Genomic DNA, 26,562 nt, shown 5'->3' with positions numbered 1-26,562 from the left:
ACTTTTTTTCCTTCCCTGCTCTCCTTCAGCCCCTCCCCCTGAGATGTGACTTCTAGGGGAAGAAGAGGATGGACTTAGACCCTTGGCCCCCTACCAGTTTACCTTGCCAGGATTATCAGTGCAGGTGTTAAAATAATTGAAGGTGTGGTAGGAGATACAACCCCTAATAGCTTTTCCTATATGGAGATTACCTAGGTAGAGAATGCCAGACTACCTGAAGAATAGGCAAGTGAGTACCTTATTAACATAGCACCATTCAGCGGCAGCTGCATATCTGGAAAAAAAAAACCTTTAAAGAGCCTATTCATCTATGTTAATGGGCCCATTGCACAGTACATTGTGTGGGAAATTAAGTCTCTGGCTGTGAACTTCCTGTGCTGTGCAAGCTGCCTTGACTCTTTTTTATTGCTTCAGTGTTATTATCTCCTCCTGGAAATAAAAACAATCATGTTCTCACATTTGAGAAGCCAAAACATTCCCAGATAACAAACTGGTTGAAAGTTTCTTTTGTTTCCCTTATTAAGTGAAAAAATATGTTTTGAAATTAAAGTAAACCCTAAATTAACATCAAAGCCCATCAAATTAGCTGAGCTGTCATACGCATGACAATGTTGGGTTTTCTTTTTCTTTCCCCCTCCCCTGTAAAATACACAATTTAAATTGCTTTCGTATTTATTGTTCCTTCCTTGGAATTAATTTTTGCCACAAAATATGTTAATTTATTCAAATGAGACATGATTTTTGAATGTTTGACTGGCAAAAGAACTGCTTTCCTGCTGAAAGACTGAGGTAGAAAATAACAATTTTTTAAAAAGCATTTCTCAAACATATAGCCTCTTCCCATTTTAGCGAAGAGTGGACCATTTTTTTAAAGGCAGGTCAAGAAAGTATATTAAAAAAATGCGTATTCAACTACTTTTCAAGCTTTGTCATGAATTTGAGAGTAATATACAGGGTTGTGCAGTCTGTATCACCCTCAATAAAGAATTATTATCAAATATTTAAACAATTTTCCATCCTCTCTTTATGATCCAAGTGCTGCACATTGCATCATCGTCATCATTATCATCATTATCTTCATCATGCTGATAAAAGGACTAATGATCAATACTAACTGATTACAACTCAATTAAGGAGGATCTTCTCAGTGTAAATTTTTTTTAATCTTGCCTCTTCTAGTCCTTTTGCATTTTCAAGTTAACCTAATATGTTCCACTATTTAACATGTTTAATGAGCATACTGGAATATAAATAAAATCGTTATTTAATGTGCTGTATTGCTTCCACAGTACGTACTTAACTTCCCTTGGGCAACAGGAAAATATAGAGAGCAGCCAAAAAACCCAAATATTCAGTTAGAAAATGGAAGTTCTTGATATTAACTGCAACAGAAGTTATCTCTTTAGATAAGCAGCTGTCTAGAAGCTTGTAGAGATGTTCAGGAGCTCTGAATAAGTTCCCATGCAATAGAGAGTGTCGGGAAGGCAGTATAGCAGCAGCCTCCCCGTACAAATCATCATTTTATGCAGTCTGTTTGCTCAGACATCCCTTGCAACCATCCTACTATTTTTCATCAAAATGTTATCTGTGAGCTCTTTGAGGCAAGGATGGCTTGGCACACATGGCACCTTGCTCTGTTTTCTGTGCTTGATAGTGCTCGACAGTGTTATCATAATGCAAATTATTGTTGTTCCTGCTAGGGACTGCACTGAGTGCTCTTCGCTTATCTGCAAGTCTGACAAGTGATAATACAGTAACATCAGAGAGGAAATCAATATTTCATATTAGTTAATGATTTAATTATGGAAATTCTTCCCTTAATGCCATTTGTTAACTAAAGTCACCATAAATTGTATTCTGTTCAGCTCATCTTTCAGTGGCACTCTGAATTACACCTTCCTGACATTTAGATATTGGAATATTAAACAGATTTCTCTTTCCAGTCCGGTCCAACACTTTGTTCACAATGCAGGCCATCTGGGAATGAGTACCCATTAATGATCTGGGAGGCAGTGTTAAGAGTTTGCATATTTTAAAAAGTCAGAGAAAATTAGAACTGCAGGAACACCAACATATCACATTCTCATTACATAAGTAGATTTGTCATCCACATTATTACTTTTTTCCAGTAATATCTTGCATGGCATTTTTTTCCTCTTTGCTCATGTGTTTATTTTTAAAACAACATGCAACTTTTTTTTTTCTTTTTTTTTTAAGGCTGGAATTTCATGCTTTATAGTGTGCTGTTGAGAGTTTAAAAATGTAGAATGAAGTCTCAGGCTAGCAATTCCCATTTAGTCACTTTTACACAGCAATATTGTTTTTATATAGCAAGTATGCTGTTGGCATTTCAAGAATCACAGAGGCGCCAGTAATTTGGGTGCAAGCAAAATTTTTTGAAACAGTTCCTGTAAAGATAATTCAGATTAATGGGCCATTTACAGTCTTGCTAACTTACTAACTGGCTATGTGCTCTAGGTAATCAGGGTGACATTACTGCCGGCACAAAAATGACATCTCGTCATCAGAAATTTTCTTCATTGGCATGGAAAATGCCAGGCACATCACCTCTTACTGTGTGGCCACCACATCTATTAACCTTATTGATTTGGAGTCATGCTGTGCCACACTGGAAAACTACTCCCTGCTGAAAGACTCAAGTGGATCAATCCTGAACCATGAACAAAAACTCAATAACTAAATGTAGTAGGCACCTTTCTCCATTAAGTATTCCTCAAAGTAAATCACATTAGAGATCATCACTGTAAGGAACTTACCTTGGGATTCTGTGATCTCCCAAAAACCAACAGGGAAAATAGTAAAATAGGAGGGCAAAAGATTGCACATTGCTAACTATGTCTTATATCTCTTGATCTTGTTCTCAAATATCTATTTTTATGTCATGATGTTTTAATTTTATTCTACAGTTCTGTTCCCCTTTCTAAACCTTAAAACATTTTCCTTGCTGTTTGTTTTTCATTATGATTGTCCCTGGTAAGTCATCTGATGATTATGAAAAAGAAAGTTTTCTATCCTTTATGAAACCTTCAGCATTTTCATGTATTTATAAGCATTCATTTTTGAGACCCTCATTGTGATGGGGTTTGAAAATGAAACAAGCCAACTCCTTTCAGCCTCATACAGTTAACAAAGAAGGCAACAAAAGGACTTCCAGAGCTTCATATTTCCTGACAAAAGATAGAGGACGGCAGCAAGCCCATTCATATTTAAATGTTCCTGGCTTTGGAATTAAAAGTCCATCTTTCATGTTGCCATTTCCGTTCCTCACTTTTTGTTGTTGTTTGCTGGCAATGAAAACTGTCTCAAACATTAATGTGACTCTTCAGTTCAGTCTGTAGAACTCCTGTTCTTAGAAAATATTCCTTGTCATAGACAACTGAAGATTTCTTAAACAGCACTTGCAAAACATTATATCTTATAATTGTCTTGAAAAACTGATTTAGGATGAGAAAAGTCAGGGTCCAACCACTCTGTGCACACGTGAGTAATGAGTGATTGCAGCTAAGTTTTTCAAGGGGCCAGAGGGACCCTCTTCCTCAGAAAAATTACTTACATGAGTAAGGGGTACAGGACAAGACAGGATCATTTCTGTTGCTCAGTGCTGTTACAACTTTGCCCAAGGGTCTGATCTGAAAACTTGACAGCAAAACCTGAAAGCAAAGGGTTTAATTTTGCATTGGTTTTGGTGTTAATGGACAGAACAAAGTTCATTAAAAATACTCCTTGCACTGTGTTCAATCCTGCCTATCATCTGTTTACATATCTGTATTATATATTTTAATATTTTATTTCAAAGTAAATTCTGGATTATGCAAAAAAAGGAAAAGAAAATGCAATGGCGTATTAGAAAATATCATCAGTTACTTGGGAAAAAAGTGATTCCTCAAAGCCATGTAAAAGTCTAGAAAGTATTCTTTTTATTCCTTAGGAAATAACCCTGGGTATCTAATTAATATCATGAAATTAAGGCCATTTATCTGAAAAACTGAAAAAAGATCTATATATGCACCAAAGTTCAGTGTTTGTCCCTGAGCTCTAACACAAGACATACTGTGTGAAAGTCTAACATGGGATACACCATATATCATCTCTATTTAGAGCCCCTAGGCAGGAAGTATGGATAAAAAAAATAATCAAAATTACTGTTTTTCTTTACTGAAAGCCCTCTAAGGAATTCATTGGAATGAGTTCTGTCTGCCCATCTAATTGATAATTATTTAATTAGCAATTTATAATGATAATGGGATTTTACCCCCCACCAGTCCATCTTGTCTGTAAGAAAAATATAAGTAGACAACCTTATGTATTACTTTACCACTTTTGGCAGTTGGCACAAGATATTGTGGGCCAGCGTTGTGATTTCCTACAGTTAAACCATAAAAGCAATGTATTCATATATTTCCTTTGCCTACAGTGTTTCCTTTTCTCATTACCGTGGGTGACTGGCACTCTCACAATGTGTGTGGGTGCACAGGCTTGTTGTGTCACCGTGGACAGTTCTAAGAGCAGCTTCATTAGTTCTTTTTACAACAAAAGCTAGGTTTTTTTTTCCTGCCTTCTCTTTCTTTCCCTTAGTTGGCATGCGGGTTGAATTTTTCTTGGACCCCCTGCTTGACTTTTTTTTTAGAGCTCCTTTTGAACAGTGCAGCAGTGTGAACACTAGGAATTGTAACTGATAGACTGTTTGCAGGAGAACTCATGAAAGTTCTCTTTGTTCACTTCACATCAACCAGGTTTATGCAGACCCTCCCCCATCTCAGGGAAAAGGAAATCCACTTTTAATTATACATTGATGGGAATCACTGTATAGTGAAATTGCATCAAGTGGAGAATGCCCACTTTATTCTCTTTTATCTGAGAATCCAAAAGAAGAACTGGAGAAAAAAAAATGGATATGCAAGCATAGACTTCCCAATACAGAGCCAGGCCTGCCTAATTTAAATCAATCTGCCAACTCCACTTCCAGTCCTGATTAAAATTTTCAGCTGAATCTTTGCACTGTGAGGGTGTCTTGTCTTGAGTCTTTGAGCCTGGAAGGTCTTTTTGAGACCTTACTAAAAAAAAAAAATCACCAAAACAATATTTTCTTTAGTTTGAAAGAGTTGTAAGCATAAGATGTTTTCAAAATTTGAACTGAAGATATATATTTTTCTTTTTTTCTCCCTCAGACAAGCATATTGAAATTGTGTAGAAGAATCCTGAGGGCATAAAGAAAGAAGATATATCTGGTGGCAGAATGAAGAGATTACATAACCCGGTGAGAAGTATAAGTAAACAAGAGAAGCACTTTGTGTCATTTTATGTTGTTGTGCCCAGTGAAATGAATGGAAAAATTTTAGCAGCACTTACAGGGACCTCTGAGATTATAAATCATTTGAGTAATCTGCTAACAAATATGTAATGTTAATTTTCTTTCTTTTTTAAATTAATATCACAAGATACCATTAATAGAGACAATGAAACAGGATATTCAACTTTATTGTGTATACTATCAAAGATTACTGTGGTTAAACTTGCCTTTTGAATCTTCCAGAACAAAAAGGAAATACTGGTGTTTTTCTCAGACATTTAGTCAGGAAAGAAATACTTTTGAAAATGTTCTTGAAAATAATTTTTTATAGCTATTCTTAAATCGCTTTATCTTAGTTCTTCCAATTAATTTATTTAATTCAATTTAATAACTTTTTTTTTTATATTTAATATTTTTAACACCTACAAAAGAAGCGTTGTGAAGACCAAAGAACAAGCAGCCTGCCTAGAAACATTGTAGATTCTGCTCTTAGATGTTTAAGCACACTCACGGAAAGGGAGTTGGGTAAGACAGAAATGTTCTCCATGGATATTAGGAGGAATGTGGGCCTGGCAAATGAAAGAAGGTGATGTTGGTAGATCTTGCCTCAAAGACAAAATCCTGATTGCCTCAGGTCAAAGGCAACAGTGCAATTCTGTCTCACAGCGACATCAAGAACGTGGTGAGCTGTTGATGGGCCCTTGTCTTAAGGAAAAAATATGTATATTATATCCAAGTAGAGCCTAGGAAAACTCCATCCAATTCCCACCATCAATACTGGATACACTCCTCTTCTTGGTCAAGTCACAAATGAGTGGCTAATAATCCCTTTGGCCCCATTCATACTGAGATTTCTACTCCTCTACTTTCTCACATTATGCCAGATTTTATTCCACGAACTTTCAAATGTAACTTTATTTCTCCCCCAGCAAAATTCTGAACAGGAGAAAACTGTGTGGATGTAGCCAGAGGGGTGAGGATATGGATGAGGCAGAGATTAAAAGTTATGTAGTCTTAAAGGAACTGACTTGGAACTAATCCATGACTAATCTAGTCTAGAGTATCCATTAAAAAACAGCCGTGAGCCTGGGAATTCTCCTCTGAACTTCATTTCTTTACTCATTTGCAGTTCTCCAAGCCATCTATAGATATATGTAGTGACAGAGAAGTTCTAAAAAGACCAGGAGTTTTCCACAGTGTTTTTTATTTATCTGTTGGAGTTTCCAATTTGAAGGTAAGGCTGGACCTGAGTCTGTAAGATTACATGAGTCTGTCCATCAGGGTTCTGCTATGCCAAAATGGGAACATCATAATTTTCCAGGTGGTCATAGTTTCAAAGAACAAGGAAAACAGGAGATATTTAGGAGCTAAATACTAATTATTTTGGATTTTTTTGGCAAAACAAAGGCACTTTGTGATGTTATACCAAATAAGGTGATTTGAAAAGGTTCATTAATCCCCAGGAAAGAAAGGAATGACTCTTAAAACACAAATCCCAGTCAGATCCCAGGACTAAATCTAAAATTATTCAGAATAGGAAGCAGGTCAGCTTCCAGCCAGATGAGATTTCACTGTAGCCAACCACTAAATGACACAGAAGCGTGGAAATTGAGGCCAAAGTCTCTGGGGAGACTGATCCTTGTAAAGGAGCCTCAAGAAAAGGACTACAGTGGAACAAGTGATGCACAGCAGGAGTTGCCTGGAAGTGGTGCCTCTCTGCCTGCTGTGAGGGAATTATCCAGGGAGAAAAAGATGGGAATGGAACTGACTTGGGAAAGGCTGAAGGCAGGAGCCTGAGAATCAAAAAGGTAGCTTAGAAATATGGTAAAAAGTAAACCTTAGGTTTGATTGTTCTGGTTTGCCTCCTTTTTACATCCATACTGGAGGTTATTTAAGAGTCCTCAAAGACCAGTCTAAGGTTTGCTGCTGAGAATAAAGCTTCTGAGATGGATAATGTTCTTACAACAAAAGAGTTTTAAAAAAAAGTTGGAACATTTTCTTGTCATGGCTTCGTTGTCTGGATTCTCTATAGCTCTCCTAGAATAGACCAGGGCCACTCCTGCTTTCAGTGAAGTTGCTCATTCATTTACTCCCTCATTCAGTGACTCTAAAATCAGGACTTTTTTCTTTAAAGTTCAGAAAAAATATAGTTCGGCAAGTTTCCTTCTGTGGAGAACTTAGGATCACTGTTTGAGAGAAAAGCCCTTGAGGCTGACATGCTTTAGTTGGAGTTCTGCTGAACTGAACTTGCACATTAAGTACTGTACCTTGCTCGTTCCTGCTGAAGCATCCTTAAGACTATGTGTGTGTGTAAATAAAGGAAAATGGGATACAGTCTCAGGATTTATGCTGTGCGATTTATGAAGAGGCTGTTTGGGTTGCATGGTGAGCCAAGAATTGCTGGGTTGTGGATACACAAGCCATATCATCCCTTCTCGGTGGTATGCAGTGGAAGACAGTCATACCAATAGAAAATTCACCAAGCCAGACTTCCACAGCTGGATTTTTCTAGTTTGAACTTACTTTGGAACTAGGACTAATGTAAAGCTGATTTAAAATATATAAGATGTATGCCTGTAGGTTCTTCAGTAATCTTAGGTCACTCTGCAAGAGCATTCTATTCCATATAAATAGATATTATTATTAATAAGGAGATGACAGATTTTTCCTGTTTGTTCATGTTGATGCAATATTGCCCAAGTCTTCACAAAGGTAAGGATGTGTAATTGGATTTTAGATTGACAAGTTACACTAATGCCCATCTTAAGCAAATGTCCTGGATTCAATCACTTCAGTCTTTAGCAACAGTTTTCAGGCAACCATCACCATATTTGTGGAGACAGAAATGAGATCAGAATTTCTGTACTGTGCTTAGTTGTGTGTAGCCACCAAGGCTGACATCTATTAATGGAAAAGCCTTTGACAATAACACATCCCTTTTTGTAAGAATCTGAATAGCAGTGACAGATCAGGAACCCCATTTTGATGCTCACTGCATATTTTTCTTTTCTCCTCAGTTCAGACATACTCGTTTCATTAAGTTGGGTCAGTTAGGTCAGGCAGCCTTATAATTATCTCCCAGGACCAAAGCTCTGGCTGAACTTTTAGTTCAGAACATTGTGTCTTTCCCGGGACCTCGTGGGGTTATCCTCCATTTCACTTCAAAATTACGAGGATGGATTCTTCTGTGCTTGTGTATACTTTGTGTACCTGCCAAGTCCTCGCCTTCCATTCCTTCAGGTAGTCTCAGAAGTCTCTGATTATAAATGCTGATCTGACTCCGTAAGCTTTCAGCAGCACACCTGAGGTTCCCATTTTCTTTCATGGTGAACAGTTTTTCTTTCTTTCTTTGACTTTTTTGAGGAACTGATTCCAAAGATTTTATTCACAGTAGTTAACAGGTGTGAATTGGTGTTTTCTAGCATAAGTGTCGTGCTGGGTAGCCCTTTGTTCCCCTCCTGCTGCTTCCCTGCTCTATTATGGCAAAACTTACTTTAATAGGAGTTTTTTTTAATGGTTTGTACAGTGTGTATTTTTAAAGCATATTATGGAATAAAAGTGAATACCTATCAGAACAATGTGTTCCTCTGAACCTCTAACAATTGGGCAGATTTCTTGATTTCAATGGACACACTCCAGAACAAGGGACTTGTACCACCTGAGCAGGAGTGCTAGAATCTGGCCCTCAACAGATGCAGTTTTGTTTCCACCAGCATGTGCCAATTAAAATGATTCTGCTGTAATAAAATATCAGGAGACAGAAAAGGAACCGCCGTGAAGTGAGGCAATACTGAAGAGTTAAGCGCTTTTTCAGCTGACACAGATCCCCTGCTCCATCGGCGATCAATGGCAGTAATGACATTCACTTCTCAAGGCAGTGCTGGGCTGCTCAGGGCTGGTTCTGATGCCAGGGGCTGGTGTGAGTCGGTGAGGGATATTAAAAGATCATGTTGGATGGGCGGTAGGAAGATCTGAAGCCACCAGAGATGTGGAGCAGAAATAATAGGAGGAGTGATAAGAGTGACACCATTTCCAGAATGTCTGAATTAAGAAGGAAGATAGGAGAAGCTGAGCTGTGTTTGAAATACTTTGTCAGCTCAGTTACAAGTAATTGTAGATCGTTTCAGCTACTAGTCCCTCAAAAATGAAATTAACTACTAAAACAAAATCTTAGTTTTGCAAGTCTTAGCAAGAGTGGGTTTAGCCAGCAAACAAAACCACAAAAGTGTTCATTCTGATAAGTATTTCCCTTCCATTGGGAATATATAATCTACTGAGTTAAATCTCTTTACACCTGTTTCATGTCTTTGTAACATGACTCAACCTCATGGATGTTTCTCCTCATATCCATAACTTGAGAAGACATTGAATCCTAGGCTCATATTGGAAGATATATCTTATCTAAGAAAACCTGTAAAGATAAGAATGTCTATGCACTGTGCTCTTTACTATAGCTAACATTGCTTGTTTTAATAATGGAAGTAGAGAGCTCTTCAAAACTGAAGATCTTTATGAATCTGCAGAGGCCTGTTCCCAGTAACCAGAACCCAAATATAGAAGGCTAATTTGATAACGTCAGATATTGGAAGGGATACACCAATTTAGCCAGTGGCAGATAACATGAAAAGTCTGGCAGAAATGAGCTAAAGCAGAAATTATTTTTAAAATAAATCAGTATTTTGTTGAAAGATAAATATTTTGGGGATTTTTGTTTGGGTTTATGTTTGTTTGTTTGTTTGTTTTTAAATAGGAAGCTTGCTTTTCCTCTAATGTCCAATTTGGATGCTGAAGGAAGAAGAATGTGGTACTGCAATCCCTCCCCACATGTAAACTCACACTTTAACCTCTGGAATCACTTTGTCTGGAATTCAGTGTTTCGACAGTAAGCATTTTCTCTAAAATAGTCATATAATTGTTTTCAAATATTCAGAAGAAAAATCAACATTTTTGAAAAATGATGCAAAGCAACCTGTGTTCTCCAGATAGGTATATCCATGTATTTTTAGCTGTCAGAAGTAGAACTCTAGTTCAGCAATTGCCTGCATTACATTCACATCTTCCTTTTTCTCTTAAATCAAGCACACACATTTTCAATTTATTAGTACTGGATAAGTGGCCAACTATGTCTAGAAGCCTTGTAATATGTAAATTATCCTAGCCAGTTCTAAGGAAGAATATGTGTCCATGAAAGTGAATTACTCACAGATCACAAATGAAACCACCTTTTCAAAATTATTTCAGATGGTCTAATTATCTGCAAAATGTAGGATTGGTTTTGTACTGTTGACATTTGTTAATATCCACCAAAAATGCTCGTGGCATTTTTGTATGCACAGCAGGAAAATCAGTATGGAACTGGAACTTGTTGTTAATAAAACTTGAAAAGCACAGCTTAAGGTCTTTCCTCAACTAAAAATGGTTTAGGCTTCTTAAGCCTACATACTGTCTTAGGGTGAGAACATATGGAAAATACACATGAAAAAGCAATTACAGAAAGATTTGGGTTCAGGGTATTGATATTAATTAGAGGTGAATAATACTGATTTGAAAACTTGACACTTCAGAAAGGGCAAAGCAAAGCAATCACTGACATGTCTGGAATTTGTATCACCTGTCCAAGCAGTTTCCTTTTTCCTTCTGTAAGTGCATGGTATTGTTCATTTCAATAAGATATTACAGACAGAGACTAGACATTCAATTCCCCCTTCTGCAGACAACTGGGATTTAAATATCCATTCAGTTCAGTAAGTGGTATGTCTATCGTGAAACTCCTTTCTAACTCTATGTCTGTGGTTGCATGCACATGGTTGATAAATAATTAATGGGCATTTTGCATCCTTCTGAAGAGCAGAAATATGTAGAGTAGTCTTTTGGGTGTTTTTTTTTAATTTGTGATACAGGCAGTGGATCACTTGCACTGAATATCTATCAAAATGATAGAGCTACACATGTAAGAAAAAAGATCTTTTACAGAGTTAGATCAAAGACAATGAGGTTGGTGATATACTCAAGATTCTGTCTTATATTAAGACTGAGTAGGCTTCTCTATCCATTAAAATATGGTACCTTGTTATCCACTGATCCGTTTTGATTTCATTTTTCTTCAAACAAATTTAGTACCAATAGTATGTGTGTACCGGGAGTGGTTTGCAAAGAAGAAAGATCTGTCTGATGTGACTTGTGTTTTTGGGTAGATGCATTAAATCTGGTTTATTATCTGTCCATCTGCAGAATCAATACAATAGGTGCAGCAGAGTCTGCTGAAAGTCCTGAAAGGAGTTCCTGGAGCTCAATGTTGAAAGTATAAATGGAGCACTTAAGTAATGTCAGGTCACAGCAGGAAAGAAAAATTAAACTTTAGGAGCAGTCTTCAGCACTAGGCTATCAGGAGATTCCTCCAGGTTTACCCTCACAGGACATGAATATAAAATGCTATTTTGGATTGAAGAGTCAATAAAAGAGATTTTGCAAGAAATAAGTGAAAATAAACAGGATATAATTATAAGTAGCAGATTATATGTTTCCAGACAGAATTCAGCAGAGAAATTGTTGAATTTTAACTTTGATACCAGGTAAGTTAGTTAAGTATGAATACAGTTTCTGTGATAACTGACATAATTTTGTAGGAGCTCAATGAACAATGTGAGACAAGATTGTGTGATCAAGATACTACCTCTGGGTTTTCTTAAGGCCTTATAAAGGATCCCTAACCCAAAAGACCTAACTTTTTAAGAAATAAGAGAAAACAGCTTGGATTAATAACTAAATAAAACAATAGGAGACAACAGGTAGAAATAAAATAACTTTTTTCACAACAATGAGTGCTCATAAAGCACAGATGATTTTACACTCTTTATATTCATAAATAACATTTATTGAGGGAGAGGGATGATTCAGAAGCTGCCACTGTTTACAGATTATATAAATTGTTATAAATTGAGGGATCTACAGCTGATCATGAAGGTTTGGAATAGTATTTTCTAGCCAAATGAGGAACAAAATAGTATAGGACATTCAGCATGTGTTCCAGTTGCTAGGAAGAAAAGCAGCTGGAGTTATCTGAGGGGACACATGTCCATATGACAATGGGAGAAGCCACACACACAGCCAGTCCTTGGATGTGACATTACATGTCTATGCTTGGGAAACTGATATATTCTAACTTATGAAGGAAAGCAGTCTTATACATATGCAAAACTGGCTTGCAAAATATTCAGGTGAGAGGTTTTGAAATTAATGTGTATGGCTCTCTGAAAACATCAGTAATGATCAAGATAGAAAATTGATTGTTAAGGATTATTAGAAAAAAATAAAAAGGGGTATGCTCCTGCATAAAACTGAATACTGTGTCCAGTACTCATCTTGAATCTCTAAAAAGATATAAGAGAGCTGGGAAAGGATTACAAGGCAGATGGGAAGAATGTAACTGCTTTCATATAAGTTCAAGTACATTAGGAGTCTTCATCTTGCAAAAGCCATGTCAGAAAAGAGATATGACAGAAAACTATGAAAAAACATGAATTATGTCAGAATGTGAACAGGGAATCATCATTCACTATTTCTCACAGTATGAGATGCAAGGCTTCCACAGCAAATGAGCTTTTAAGGTTTGAAATGGAGAAAATGCTGCCAGTTGTGGACTTCATTTCTATAGAGAACTATGGAGGTAAAAAATATAGATGGACTGGAAAAACAGTAAGGGAAAGTAATGTAGTTTTGGTCCATCAGTGGTTCTTAAACAAGATGACCTGGAGGCAGCACTAAGCTGAGCTACTTTGTAAGTCCTGCTTTTCTAGAATGCAGGAAGAAAAATGTCTTTATGGATGCCACTGTCTCTGCTTCTCTCTAGCCAATGACCTGTGCTGGAGCCAAGGAGCAACTATGGAAAATTTGGTCTAACCAAATAAGCAGACCGATTCGGCATTTTTATTGTGAGATCCCTCCCCTTAACCTGTAGTGCACTGGCTTTTCTATAGCATAAGTAGTGGAGTAAATAGGCAGGGTCTCTTCTTCAACATTGAAAGCCAAGAAAAAATTTTTAAAAGTCATAATATGCTAAGATAAACAAAAGAACCCTTCAGGAGGTTTCTTTAAAAAAAATTCATTGTCTCATATTTGGCTAGATTAACTCTGAATCATAGAACATTCATAATACTCCTTATGCTGACAGTTCTGAATACAGAAACAGCCTGAAATCATCATCAAGTTAGAGAAACTGCTGCAAGAGTACAGCCTTTGAGCAGTTACAGAAACTTTACATAACTAGTCAGGAAAGCAGCTGTGTAAGGGAAATTCTGGAGAATGGTGGATGCACATGTCTGAGTTAGTTAAGAGAGCTGGGAAAACACTACTGTGGGGAAAAACAGAAACACAGGAAAACAGCAATTCCAAAGGTCAAAATCCTCATGGATTTTAATGGCCAAAGCTACTAGTGGTTGTTTCTAGAACTCCTGTTTCTGATTGGCAACCCCCATGCAAACACACTTCCATGCTGCCCTGAAATACTTGGCTTGCACCTCTTATAGATCCTTCAGAGCCCTTTTTCACCCAAGCAAAGGCACCTAGAGCTTATTCACACTTTTATAAATCAGTTATGCCCAATTCTGGTACATTCCAGAATGTGTTGAAGGAAGCGTCTTTGCAATGTGGCTCACTGAGTGAGCTCTGCGGGGTTTGTGTCAAATCAAATGCCACTAGAAAAGCTTTATGAGAAGTCATCTTTCTCTGACATGCATGCTAGATGCTTCCTGCCAACTGGGATTGTTCTGAGCTTTTGCCTGTCCAGGTCTTTTCTTTGCAAGGACAAGTGACATCAATTGACAGCATTTAGAGAAATTTCTGCTTTATTCACAGAATACACATGAGCAGTGTTCAATTTAGAAATTGTTACAGCTTAAGGTAATACAGTGGTTACAGCCAAAATCCTAATCTGAGCCACAAACAAGTAATAGGATAAAGCAGGTTCCTAATATTTGATATGGCAGCGTCCTAGGACATTCATTTCTGGAGTCTGGATAAGAAAAGAGGAATGTGCCTCAAACCAGGAGGACTAACACATGAGACCAGCCATATGCCTTAGCAGATAAATTACAACTTCAGACAGTGTATGAGAAATAATAGAAGCCTGCCAAGAAATGAAGGCAGGGTAAGAACAGATTAGCAAAGAAAGGTGCTTCTTAGCAGAATCAGACCTTGCAAACCAAATTAAACAGATGGCAAAAGCTTTCTCAGTCATACGAGGAGAAAATAACCAAGAGAATCACTGTGCACTGAGGACTGAATAGAAATTAAATGTAATCTAGGTGTGACCCAAAATCTAAATTAAGATTTCGATAATAAAAAAAAAATCAAAATGGGAAAATGAGATTAAGTAAAACATGAATTTATATTTTTAGAAGTCATTTAGATAAACTTGTTATCTCACGCCTTTTATTTTAATGACAACTTGATTGTTGAGATAAAGCAAATGCAATAGATTCAACCTTTCTGCTCTACAGTAATGCATTTGATACATTACTATATGGGGAATTATTAGTTAAATTGAAAAAGATAAGAGCAAGTATCAGGACTGTAAGATAAGTAAAGAAGTGACTGAACAAGAGACAAGAGTGAGTTATGTTGAAAGGATTTCTCTCTCTCCCTGGAGGAATGTTGCTTGTAGAGTTCCTTTAGGATTGGTCTGGGGATTAATTTTATTTAATATTTTCCTTAATGGCCTAGGCAGAAAAAGTAGGAGTGTACTAATTAATTTGCTGATGATACAAAACTGGGAGATGTCATGAATACAGAGGAGGATTGGAACATTATACAGGAAGAATTAAATGACCTTGAAGACTAGGGTAGTAGAAATGGGATGGAATTTAAGGTCGTGCGCTGCAAGGTCATGCACTTAAGGACTAATGAAAAGAACCAGCTATGAACTGTAGGCTCATCAGTGGGAAGTGACAGAAAGAAAAACCACCTAGTTGTAACAGTCAATCACAGAATTACTATGAACTACCAGTGCACAGAAAAGGAAAACACAGTTTGGAGATATATTGAGTAAAATATTTTTAATGACGCAAGGAGAGTATTTATGTCAGTGGCCAAGGTCTTGTTAGACATCACCTTAAATTCCAAATCCCCATGGTTAAGGTGCAAATGTTCTGGGGTTTTTAACAGCTGCAAAGGTATGCTGACTAGTATGATGATCAGAGGAAAGGATGGCCTGTCTGAAAGAAGCTGTGCCCAGCAAAACAGAGGTTAGAGAGGTAAAAATTGCTATCTCTAAGCATACAAAGAGGTAAACACTGGGAGAAGAGAAAGATCTTGAATTCACACAATAATTTTGACATGAGAATAAATGGACTTAAAGTAGCTATGAATACATTTGGACAAGAAATGGAGGAAAGGAGTATGGGAGTAAATACAGAGTGAGACAGATTTATTTATGTGATGTGATTCATGTCCCGGCACATGCTTGAACCTGATGACTCCTGGTCAGCCCTGTGCCCTATTTTTCAGGCAGCCTTGCTTACAGTCCTTTCCTTGGCTGACTATATTTTCTGGGACATTCTCAGTTGCACTTGTGGATATATATTTTATAACCTCCTTGATATAACGCAAGTATTAGGTGATAACTTTAGCTCTCCATTCTCTTCTTTCTTGACTGACAAACAGCAATAACAGCCCATGTCTTGCAATAACCATAACAATGGAATGAAGCAGAAATAAAATGACATTTCTTTATGAAAAATTTGTTGTATTTTTTGCAAAGTAAAAAATCTAAAATAAGAATATAGTAGTACGGAAAGTGTGCACTTGAATCCCACTCAGAAAAAGACATTTAGAAGCAAGAACTTCACTGAAAGACAATCTCTAATTTTTGTCTTTTTGTTCTGATTCAATATATTTGCTCACATTTTTGTAAGTTCCTCAAGTACATTTCAAATTTAAAGCTAAATACCTCAACCAAACCATTTTTAACACGACTTAATATTATTGTTATTAAGTTCTTATATTCATGTAGTTTCTTCTCAGAGAAGAATTATAGTTGCAGTATTGATAGGAATCTGATGTGGATTACAGACTCTAATATTTTATGACAATAAGTTGGTTCATTTCTCAGAATATACATATTTTCTTATCTTAACCAGGCCACAATTGTGAGTTTATAATTCTTCAGTTTTATGTCATTGCTATCAGCTGGGGGAGGAGGGAGCCCTCAGTTCTTTCTCCTTTGAGTGATGTGACTTAGTCATAACAAGTGGAAATTGTCCCAAGGTTCTGTACTGTACTTGAGGTATAAAATCAAAACAGTCATATTGCACCATTAATGCCGTCTCAAATGGATACTCTTATTTCATCCTGAGAAATTCTCTCCCTAGTATGTCTCAAATCTCATTCTAGTGTTTTAAATTAGCAATGCAGGGGTTGAGAAGCAGCAGCAGCAGCACACTCTGATACTGAGTAAATACTGACAATCCTGTGATTCCCAGGAAAGGATCCTTCCTTTATGCAAAACTAGTAAATTAAACAGGTTTCTCACTGACTAAGGAGTTACAGCTGTTGAAAGTTAGAGATTATTTGCAATGACTGCTGCATCTGACAAATATTAAATTATAGCATTTAGTCTGTGTAACCGACAGCTTATTTCTTTTTGTCATGTGCTGTTGTGTTGTGTTTCATCAGCTTCGGAGACGATGCAAAATAATGCAAAGTGACACCATGAAATACAATAAGATGTGACATAACACATTAGAAATTTAAAGAATGAAAAGCTTCAGTCAATTCAGGAAATAGGAACCCTGTCCAAATTTATTGTGACAAGTAAGAACAGTGCAAACACTAAACACTCTTTTCAACCAGAGGGCACCATTGTTTTTTGACCACCCAAATTGCTTGCAGATACTGCCATCATCTATATTTTTAGTTTAATTTAACAGCACAGAGCTGCAAGCTTTTTGAATTTTGGTGGTGTTCTTGTTGTTTTGGGGCTTTCCTCTCCTCTCTCCCCAGTCTGCCATAAGTATATAAATATCTAAATTGGCATCTGAGTGACTTGGCGTGTTTGTGGGCAGCTTTCCATTCCAAACAAACCCATTCCTTGACATTTCAAAAAAATGTATCGCTAACATGTTTCCAAGGATTTTGTAAAAATCCAATTCTGTGAACACAGGCTCAAAATGGATGAACAAAAAAGCATCTGTGTTAGTAGAAAAGAAGTGTTTTCAGTTCATATCTAGGGTATGTTAATTGAAAATCTAGAAACAGGCTGTTTTCCTGTAGAGTACTAAAATGAATTAGAATATGAAACAACTCTCTTAAATCTGACTACTCCAGACTTTTCTTTCTCACATTTTCACTGTCATCTATTCATATCTGTCTGGTGATATTTAGGTCTGCATTAATGGATTAAAGTCCACATTGATCTCAGTTGGAAAATATGAGTTGCTGTTGCTGATCACCCTATGCTATTGCCAAAGCCTTCTCCTTTGCTAGTAAAGTCAGATTCTATTGAAGTCTCTCCCAAATAGTCATCTGTATAAACAATGATATGTGATTCTAAACTTCAAGCACATTTTCTGACCAGCTGTACTAACCATTTTTATGTAAGTTTTATTTAAGGGCAGCACTACCATGCCGTGAAGTCAGACAATGAAGAGATTAAAACTATTTTTTTAAAAGCCTTTTTAGGGCCTGGATGGCTCATTTGATTGGACACCAGCCTTTCATCGCAGGGAAAAGCAGCTCATATCTAGTCCTGACTGTTGTGTTCAGAAGTAATCTTTATGAGATGCTTACAAAATGTTTATAATGAAATGAGTACTGGGATTCTTGGTTTATTGTCAGGACAGTGAAGAAGAACAGGGAGCTGTCAACTAGTGCATATGCAGGTGATAATTAAGTCTCCTCAAAGGGATTTTTAAAAGTGCAAAGCTCATACAGGCACCTAGCTAAGTGAATAATAGACACGTGACTGCTAAAAAACACATCTTCCCTGGAAAATCAAAATTAAATTGTATAGCAAATCCTTCTAAATCAATAAGTGCTATAAAAAGTCGCTGTGGAGATTTATGTTCATGCACAAAAGGATAAAATCCAATGTTCATCGAAATGGATGAAGAAATAAATGAATTAAATATATGCTCTTCTGTCATGCTCCTGACACTTTAAAAAAAATAATGATTCTGAACAGATCCTTAGCTGAATGGTACATCTGATTAGCTCTAATAGCTAGATTTTGTGTAAATCAGATAGCAATATATAACTATATAACTATTTCTCAGAGCTGAATCTCCCATTATTTGAGCTTTGTGTATTATATCAGCTGAGAAAGTGGCTCAAAAATGTTCATCTACATTTTAACATGAATTGGGAATCCCAATCGGTAACAGTGCAGTAGCAAAAAAAAAAGTTGTGAAATAAATTTAAGGCTGCTTGAGCAACTTTCTTGAATTTGTTACTCTCAGGTAGAATAAAATTTGATACTGATGTGATTTAAAGCCAGCTTTTAATGTATTTATGTAAATGGCCTGTAAGTGTTATTGTCTGTTTAAAGAAGTATAATTGTGGCTGCACGATACTGAATTTCAGTACACCCAGAAAAACAGGAAAGCAGTCTTCCAGCTTTCTGTATTCTTTAACTGTAGTCAAAGAACAGCTTAGCGCTTTTCAAAATCTGGTTACAATATTTTTTGCCTTAAAGTTTAATGATTAACTTGGCAAGTTAAAGCTGAGTATCAAAAATCAATAGGCTTTCCATGAGCTAATGGTTGGCTGGTATATTAAAATTAATAAACTCTTTTAAAAATATAAGAACTTAGTTTCAAGTTTTATAAAATAGCCAAATTGTTGTCAGCCAATGAGAAACCACATATCTATATATAAACATATGTATATGGACATATGTAATGCATTCACATTGCACAGATAAGATGTGTAACACAGGCTGAGTTTAGCTGGTTATGAAGAAAGGCTCCAAGAGGTTTCAGGGGCTGTACCTGTTATCCCATCCTATTAGATGGATGCAGATGCACTGCAGTGAACCTCTCCATTCCTGTGCCCTGCTAGTTCTGCACTCTGCAAAGGAGAGCAGAGACCCCAGGGATAAGTTAGTGATGGGAGAAGAGCCATGGACTTCATCCTTAGCTAGTGGCTTGCATTTACAGCAGCTTTTACTTTTCCTCTGTACAGAGAAGTAATCTGGGAGGCTGCACGCCTCTTCTCACTCCCCTGGGATGGTCTGGCTTCAAACTGTGCCTTCAAAAGAGCAACTTGAAACTGGAATGGCAAACTGCTTATATTGTAATTTATTAACTCAGTGGTGAGTAAAATTGTTGTGTATTCTCTATTCTTGCAGTTTCTAAGTGCAGGCTCCTCAGTAATAGCCTGCCAGTTTAATGAAAGTAAGGGCTAGAGAGGAGGGTTTTGTCCATTTATTCCTTGGTTCCTCCAGTACAGCTGCCAAGAGAACAAACTGAAGTGGGGTCTTTAGTGATGTGGACATCTGGCCACTGGGTCTGGAGCAGCCCACCAATATGTTCCATGTAAGTCACCAGAAAACCATCACATGGTAATGACTTCCAGTCACCACGGACCTGTCCAGATTTCAACCTGTAACCCAGAGGTGAAAGGTTTTCTAACTCAGCCTTCTCCTGGGATAACCAGTATCTGACCATTTCACAGTCAGAAAAGAATAACGCTCCTCAGACAGCACTGATTTTATGCACCAGATTCTGGAATCACCTTTTCAACTGTGTTTGTTGCACCTTTGATGCCCTCAGCACAAATACAAGTTGTATAAGAAATACAAAGATGTTCTACGCCAGCTCTTGGTAGAAATAATTTACTTTTTGGAATTTTATGGGGTTGTTTTTATTTGCTTGGTTTTTATTTTAAATGTGTACCTCCTCATGCTGGCTTATGGAAAAAGTCAGCTTGCAATTTGTGAGGATAATAAATTTATACAGAGCTGGCTATGGATGGGATGAGGGATCTTAATACTTTCCTGTACTGAAATTAATATTAAAGCAGGAAAGATCTGCAAATTGTGTAGCATTTTGAAGTAAACAGGAAACTGAATGGCAAATGTTATTTTCACATACACGATATATACACTATTGATACATGATATAAATATGGATCAATTGGTCTTGGAAAGCAGTGGAAATTCTGATAAAAAAAGGTGAATTTGCCCCAAAAGTTTAAGTACTCCTTATACAGCTTTAAACTGCACAACGGATGTGAAATAAGTTGTTAGTACTTTCGGTGATGTTAATATTGCTAATGTTTAGAAAAATCTTTTAAGTTCAAATTCAAAGGATAGCATAGGCTTTTCTCCTATCCTTTCATGTATTAGAGGTTCCAAACAGGGAATCAGATATTAGGAAACAGAATTTCTTCAAGCTTCAAAAGCAAGGAGTTCTGAGAAAGCAATATGCAACCACTGTTACTTTCAAAGTACCACACTATAATGTGTATATAGCTTCAGGTCCCACAAAGGCAAACAACCTCTTGACCTCACACTTTCATACATGGGAAAAAGTTATTGAGCCTATATTTTGCCATATTTCAGATTATTACAGCATGCAAAAGAAATATAGTCATTGAGGGGAAAAAAAAGAAAAAAGAGGGAAATAATGAAATCCTAAATTCTCAATTGTTAAACCACCCACTCCACTTCTAATTGTTTTTAAATCCTGTTAGAGCTCAGTGTAAGGAACTGAAAGGCTGAACAAAAATAACTTTAAATCCACATAATGCTAGTTTCTGTCAAATGGCAAAGCTTTTTGCATTCTCGTTTGAGTATTCTGCCTTAGTGTAAAAATGAAGAGAAAATAAAAATCAAACAATAACTGAACTTTGCTGTGGTGTCCAGATTAGAACCATGTTCTGCACAGAAGTGATGGGCATGTAAGCCCTTCGTATCAGGAGATCTGTCTGGCACTCATCAGGCAGTGCTACTTGATCACAGCTGGATAAAAATGCACACCCAGGGCAAATCTGTAAACACCAGCTTAATCTGCATGGGAAAAGTTACTGTCATCTCCTCCGACAGAAAAAGCCTCCAGGACATTCCAGCAGTAACAGTCACTTCAGTTTGTTACAAATGTTGTCAGATTTAGACACAAAACCATTATAGATGTCAGAAAGCTACAACTGAAAAGAAAATAAATGTATTGCTTTTTAGATATTTTGGTTTAGAAAAATGAGGCAAGTCAGTAGTTTTATGATATGACCAAAGAGTGTGTGTGGAGGGATTCCTATTATACAGCACTTGCCAACAAGCTACATTTTAGACTGTAACTCACTATTTTCTAGGACGTTTAAAGAGATTTTTCTTCAGGGGAGGGATTGTAATTTTGATAATATTTTGCAGGAGTCTTCCCAGTGCAGAAACTAAAAACAGCTCTGTCCTTAGGATGTGCCAAAACATGCTTCTGACTTTTTATGGTTCTGAAAAGACCAAGACCAGAGTCTTCAAGACCAGAGTCCATTATTCTTGTAATCAGCCCTGAAAAACACCCTAAATAACTTAATCATCAGAATAGCTATAAACTAATGCAGAAAAAAAGGAATTCATCAATTCTAGACAGTTTAGATAAATAATGCAGTCAGAGATCCATAGTTTGCTTGTCTTTTTCAACAGATAATCCCATTTCCTTTAGAGCGAATATGCATCTACAAAAAAAAAAAAAAAAAAAAAGGAAATTTAATGTGAGCTGGACCAGACCCCAGAGTTCTCAATGTGAAAATCATAATGCTACAAATTCCCTCTCCGACCTTGTATCGTCCCTTCTACCCTCCCATGCCCACACTCATGCATAACAGAGATGTAGAATGACTAGTTTCTGCAATGTGTTAAATAGGAGGAAAGGGAGCATTCAGAAGAAAACTAGGTATTTGGGGCTTTCTTCAACCCAAGATTAATGTCAAGAGATTTTTCTTAGCATTAGTGTCAGTGCTAGCCAGGAAAAATGATCCCATTAAAGGGCCCCTCATGAATAATTCATGAGGCCCAATTTAGTGTTAGTACTGAGGGTGAGAGATAAACAGGTGATAGAGTTTGTAGGGAAACCATTGCACTTGACGTGGTATTATTAATATTTTTATTTTTTTTTAATCCGTATATGTATTAGAGGAAGAAGACATAACTTGTGTATTAAGACTTGGGATACTGTTCAACTTTGAGTTGAGGATTTATGTGATCTGTGTTTCCAAATCATTAGTGATGAGCTATTCCCCCTAAGTGCATTAAAGTAAAAAGCTCCACAGACAAGCTGGTAATTTAAAGGCTGTGTTTGGCAACAGGATTCTTCAGTTCTTTGCTGTTCTCTTCTAAGTCCATTGTGAGTATGGAAGAATAGTTACTGAATATAGCAATTAAGGGTTTTTTCTCCCCAAATTAAAAGTTACATTTTTGCAATAATTGTGGTAGTTAAATAATTTATGTCCATTTAAATAGAATAGCATTTAGCACAGATGTTTACTGAAAATCTTTTTGTGTTTAGTGTAAAAAGGTGAAAACAAAACTGGTGTAGTACAGGGATGCCTGTGAGCATGAGATTATTATCGTGGCTGTGCAAACTGTCAAACTACTATTAATTGACTTCTTTAAATTGTAGCATGTATTGGTAGATTCAAATCAAACAGAAGTTACTAGAGATGGGGCTAGGGTTGGTTGAACCATCTCAGCTGGTCACAAAAAAAGCTCCTAGTAAGGAGCCTTCAATTTAAGCACTGTGTCCTGCTGATTTTCATGCTTTTAGAAAATCAAAAAGAAGAGAACAGCCATAGAGTTGCTCAAAGTGACTGGGTGCCTATTCCATGCCGACCCTTGGAAGGCCAGGTACAATTTACATCTCTGTGTCCATGTTTTGCTCTGCAAACCTCTCTCCTTCTCACGAGTCATGGAGAAATGACCATCAGCCACTTAATAGGTTTGTTTCATATTGTGTATTTTGCACTCCTCACTTTTAGTTAGAAACACCAGTAGAAAGAGGAATTTGAAATCCCCAGGAACTCTGAATACAAAATTTGAGACTTTACTATGCCTATATGTGCTGGGCCTGGCAATGTGATTGTTTTCATTTTATCATACCAGTTTTTGCATTCAGCCATAGGAAATTATTCTGATTTTCACCAGTAGAATTCCATTGCTACTTCCAAGTTGCAAGGAAGGCAAATGAGATCAGCATACATCCCCCTGGGTTTATTCTGATAAATATTTACTGAAGATTGAATTCTACCAAAATGCCACTAGGATTTTGCTCTAAATAAAAATTATATCATTGGACTTGTGGCCTCTATTGCCATGATCTGTGATCTGTCAATCCCAGATGCTCATTCCCATGCAGTGGCTACAGTTTGCATGGTTGAGCTGGTTTAATCCAAAACTAGGATGTCTCCATCAGTGAGTGATTGGCCTAGAGGCATGAAGTGACAGGACAGTACTTCAAATTTAATTTACTTAAGTGATGTTGCTGGTCTTTCTAGAGTGGTCACCTCTGTGGGACATTGGTTTTGTAAGCTAAATGCACATTTCTCAGTGTATAATAATCACTATCCCCTTAAGCCCCATAGGGCGACATAAATCTACTTTAAAAAATTCTGTACTGACATGTCCATGCAAATGATAGTTTGAATTCCTATAGTAAAAACACCATCAACCTTCCAAGTTTCAGTTCTTGAAAAAAAACACCAATATATCAAGTCTATAATAACAAAAGTTGTGCTTTTATAACTGTGCCTCATGAGCACTGAAAAATTTGGGCAAATAAAAATATTGTCTGCTTTGAAATTTCTGCTTTACCCTCAAAGTGGTTGAATAATGAAAGTGAAATGCAATCTTGTATTCCAGATGTTGAGATGAATAATAATATAGCACACAGACAACAGGTTTAAAGTGTCAGGCTGAAAATGTATTAATGTGATTTTGTAATTCTAAGCACCAATCAAACAGTCCCGGAGTCCCAGCTCTGGAACATAAGGCCTCATGCCATTGACAAGAGATGGGCTTTTCCTACCTTTACTGGTTGCCTGGGAGATTCATCTCACTGCTCAGCAGGAATAAGGATTGGGATAAAGGATTCCTCTCTTCACTTGGCTTTGTTTCCTCCGTCTGCAAAGATCATGATCAACTGTGGGGTTCCAAATTTGAGCTCACCTGGAGATCTACTCCATGGATTTGTTGAGAAGCTGAAAGCATGATGAGGACACACTGCCCCATGTTCCTGCATATACCTAAGGAAAAAAGGAGGAAGGAGAGTGGTCAATGAGGTTGGTTGGTTCCTTCTGGTGAGTTCAAGGTCTAGTGAGAATAGAGTAGGAAAGATCCACTTTTCACTGCAAGGGATAGTCTTCCTCTCTTCCCTCCTTCCCTGCTTCTCTCCAGAGTTTTTCAGGCTGCTGGGTATATATTTTCTTGCTTCTCTGTTGAAGCTCTATTCCCAAGAGGGGGAAGAATGGTACTCTGACATACTGGTATTTGGGTATACCTTTCTCTTCAGTAAGATGACTATGTATCCCAGTAGAACAAAATATTTGTGTATAAATATGTATTTGATTCTTTGGATAGTTGATAGCTACGTAAATTGTATGTTCTATGTCTTTTTCACGTATAAAAATTATGTACTTCTACAAATTTGGAAGTATCTATGTTTTCTGTTGCATTTGAGGTGCTACATAAACATTATTCTGTAAAAACGCTTCTACCTTGGATTATGCTTGGCACCAATTTACATTGTAATATTACTGACACTGCCATTTAATTTGCCTACTTGCTATGGTCTAAGTGTAGGTAATTTACAAACCTTTAACAATGTTCAGCTTTCCTAAATGGTAGGGAGAACTGCAATTACACTTAAAATGCACTGGTGCACTATGTGTCAGCAAAAAAAGGACCTACAAAAGACATAATTACAATGTAATTGCCCACAAGTTCATGAAGTAAACATACATTATTAGAAGGCACTCATCTATTCAATTTAAGTGACATTACAGATAACATATTGCATAAATAGGAAGCCATTTTGTGACTAGTTAGTATAATAATAAGAGTTGAAATTAAAATGTGGTATATGTATTCCTAAAAGCACTTCAAGCTTAGCATCTGCTCTGTAGTGCCTTGCATAATGCTCTATTTCCAGTTTTAAACATTTGAATATTCCCTAAGGATATACACCGATAAATAATGACACTATAAGGTATCTCCTTAACAAAAAAGTTTCAAACAAATGTTTAAGCTGCCTAAGGCAAGTCTTATCCAAGAAAAACATCAGAAGAATAAAATGGTTAGAGGCAAAAGGGAAAAATTCCAGGAGTTATTTTTATGAGCAAAATTGTTCAAAACTATGCAAAATTTAAGCTCTATTTTAGTTTTGGTCATTTGATGAAACCTGCATACCTATGGGGATCATGGTTCTCCCACGTCGCACCAGAAGGAGGATCTAAGGTGTCTGAAAACTTTCATCCTAATTGAACATATTAAAGAATTTGGCCTTGTACTTTTTTAATGAATAGCAGCTGAATATGTATATAGATCAGATTTGCTCACTGAAAGTTGATGATCCTGTTGGATCACATCCCTTCTGTTTCTGACAATTTCTAGAATAGGCTTTGCAAGAATTCAGGGCAAATAATAGCTCATTCTCAGAAAACCTCTGGAACACCAATTCCTCACATGATGGCACCATATCTTCCTGAATAATTCTGTTGGTTTTCTAGCTTGCTAACAAAGTAATGTGTTTATCCCAAGTTCCAATCCTTGGAGAGGGGTCAGGCTCCATCTCAGTAAAGAAGTAGAGCCAGAATTGTGAATCTGGGACCTCTTAAGTTAACAAAAGCAAAGATCTCCCCTTAGATTATGTATGTGTTGTTGAGGACTTAATTAGTGTAAAAAAACCCCATTAAAAAAAAAATCTTTACTGTTAAGCTCTTATGTACTGTGCTCTCCCACTGAAAAACACAGTTCAGTTTGAAAGTCTGGCAAATATCTTAGAGTTGTTAGAGCCCTATATTTAATGGTTTGGGTTTTTTTTTTATAACTTTGCAAGCAGTCTGACACAGTGTAGATACAGAGTAGATTGTTTACTTTTAATTTGCTCATAACAATCTTCTTTGCCAACTTTTGCAAACAACAATGATATCATAGATTTTTACTTGGGAGTCCACACTGTTGAACATGCTCACTTTTTTTTTCTCTCTTTTACCTCTTTCTTTAGATAAATATAATAGTGAATTACAAACTTGTTAAGTATTTCCTTTTGGAA

General features: G+C 36.8%; 1 protein-coding gene and 1 long non-coding RNA gene across 3 annotated transcripts in view; one reads left to right on the top strand and one right to left on the bottom strand.

Moving 5' to 3' along the window:
• LOC148222653 (uncharacterized) overlaps positions 1 to 26,562 on the top strand; it is an 84,646-nt gene that overhangs the window by 54,655 nt on the left and 3,429 nt on the right. The window contains exons 10-11 of the long non-coding RNA XR_015805729.1: positions 5,190 to 6,545; positions 10,062 to 10,193. This is a non-coding gene — a long non-coding RNA (uncharacterized LOC148222653). The remainder of the gene's footprint in view (positions 1 to 5,189; positions 6,546 to 10,061; positions 10,194 to 26,562) is intronic.
• LOC148222652 (uncharacterized) overlaps positions 24,325 to 26,562 on the bottom strand; it is a 107,086-nt gene continuing 104,848 nt past the window's right edge. For both annotated transcript variants that reach the window (XR_015805724.1, XM_088170830.1), the window contains one exon: positions 24,325 to 24,535. Coding sequence is in view for 1 of the 2 variants with exons in the window: in XM_088170830.1 (XP_088026956.1) it covers positions 24,391 to 24,535 (145 nt within the window). In the remaining variant the exon portion in view is untranslated. The remainder of the gene's footprint in view (positions 24,536 to 26,562) is intronic.

Source organism: Sturnus vulgaris, chromosome 10 (genome assembly GCF_052056855.1).
Source record: "Sturnus vulgaris isolate bStuVul1 chromosome 10, bStuVul1.hap1, whole genome shotgun sequence".
Lineage (NCBI taxonomy): Eukaryota > Metazoa > Chordata > Aves > Passeriformes > Sturnidae > Sturnus > Sturnus vulgaris.
The sequence above is the reverse complement of the archived record's forward strand: the minus strand, read 5'-3'. Positions and strand labels throughout refer to the sequence as shown.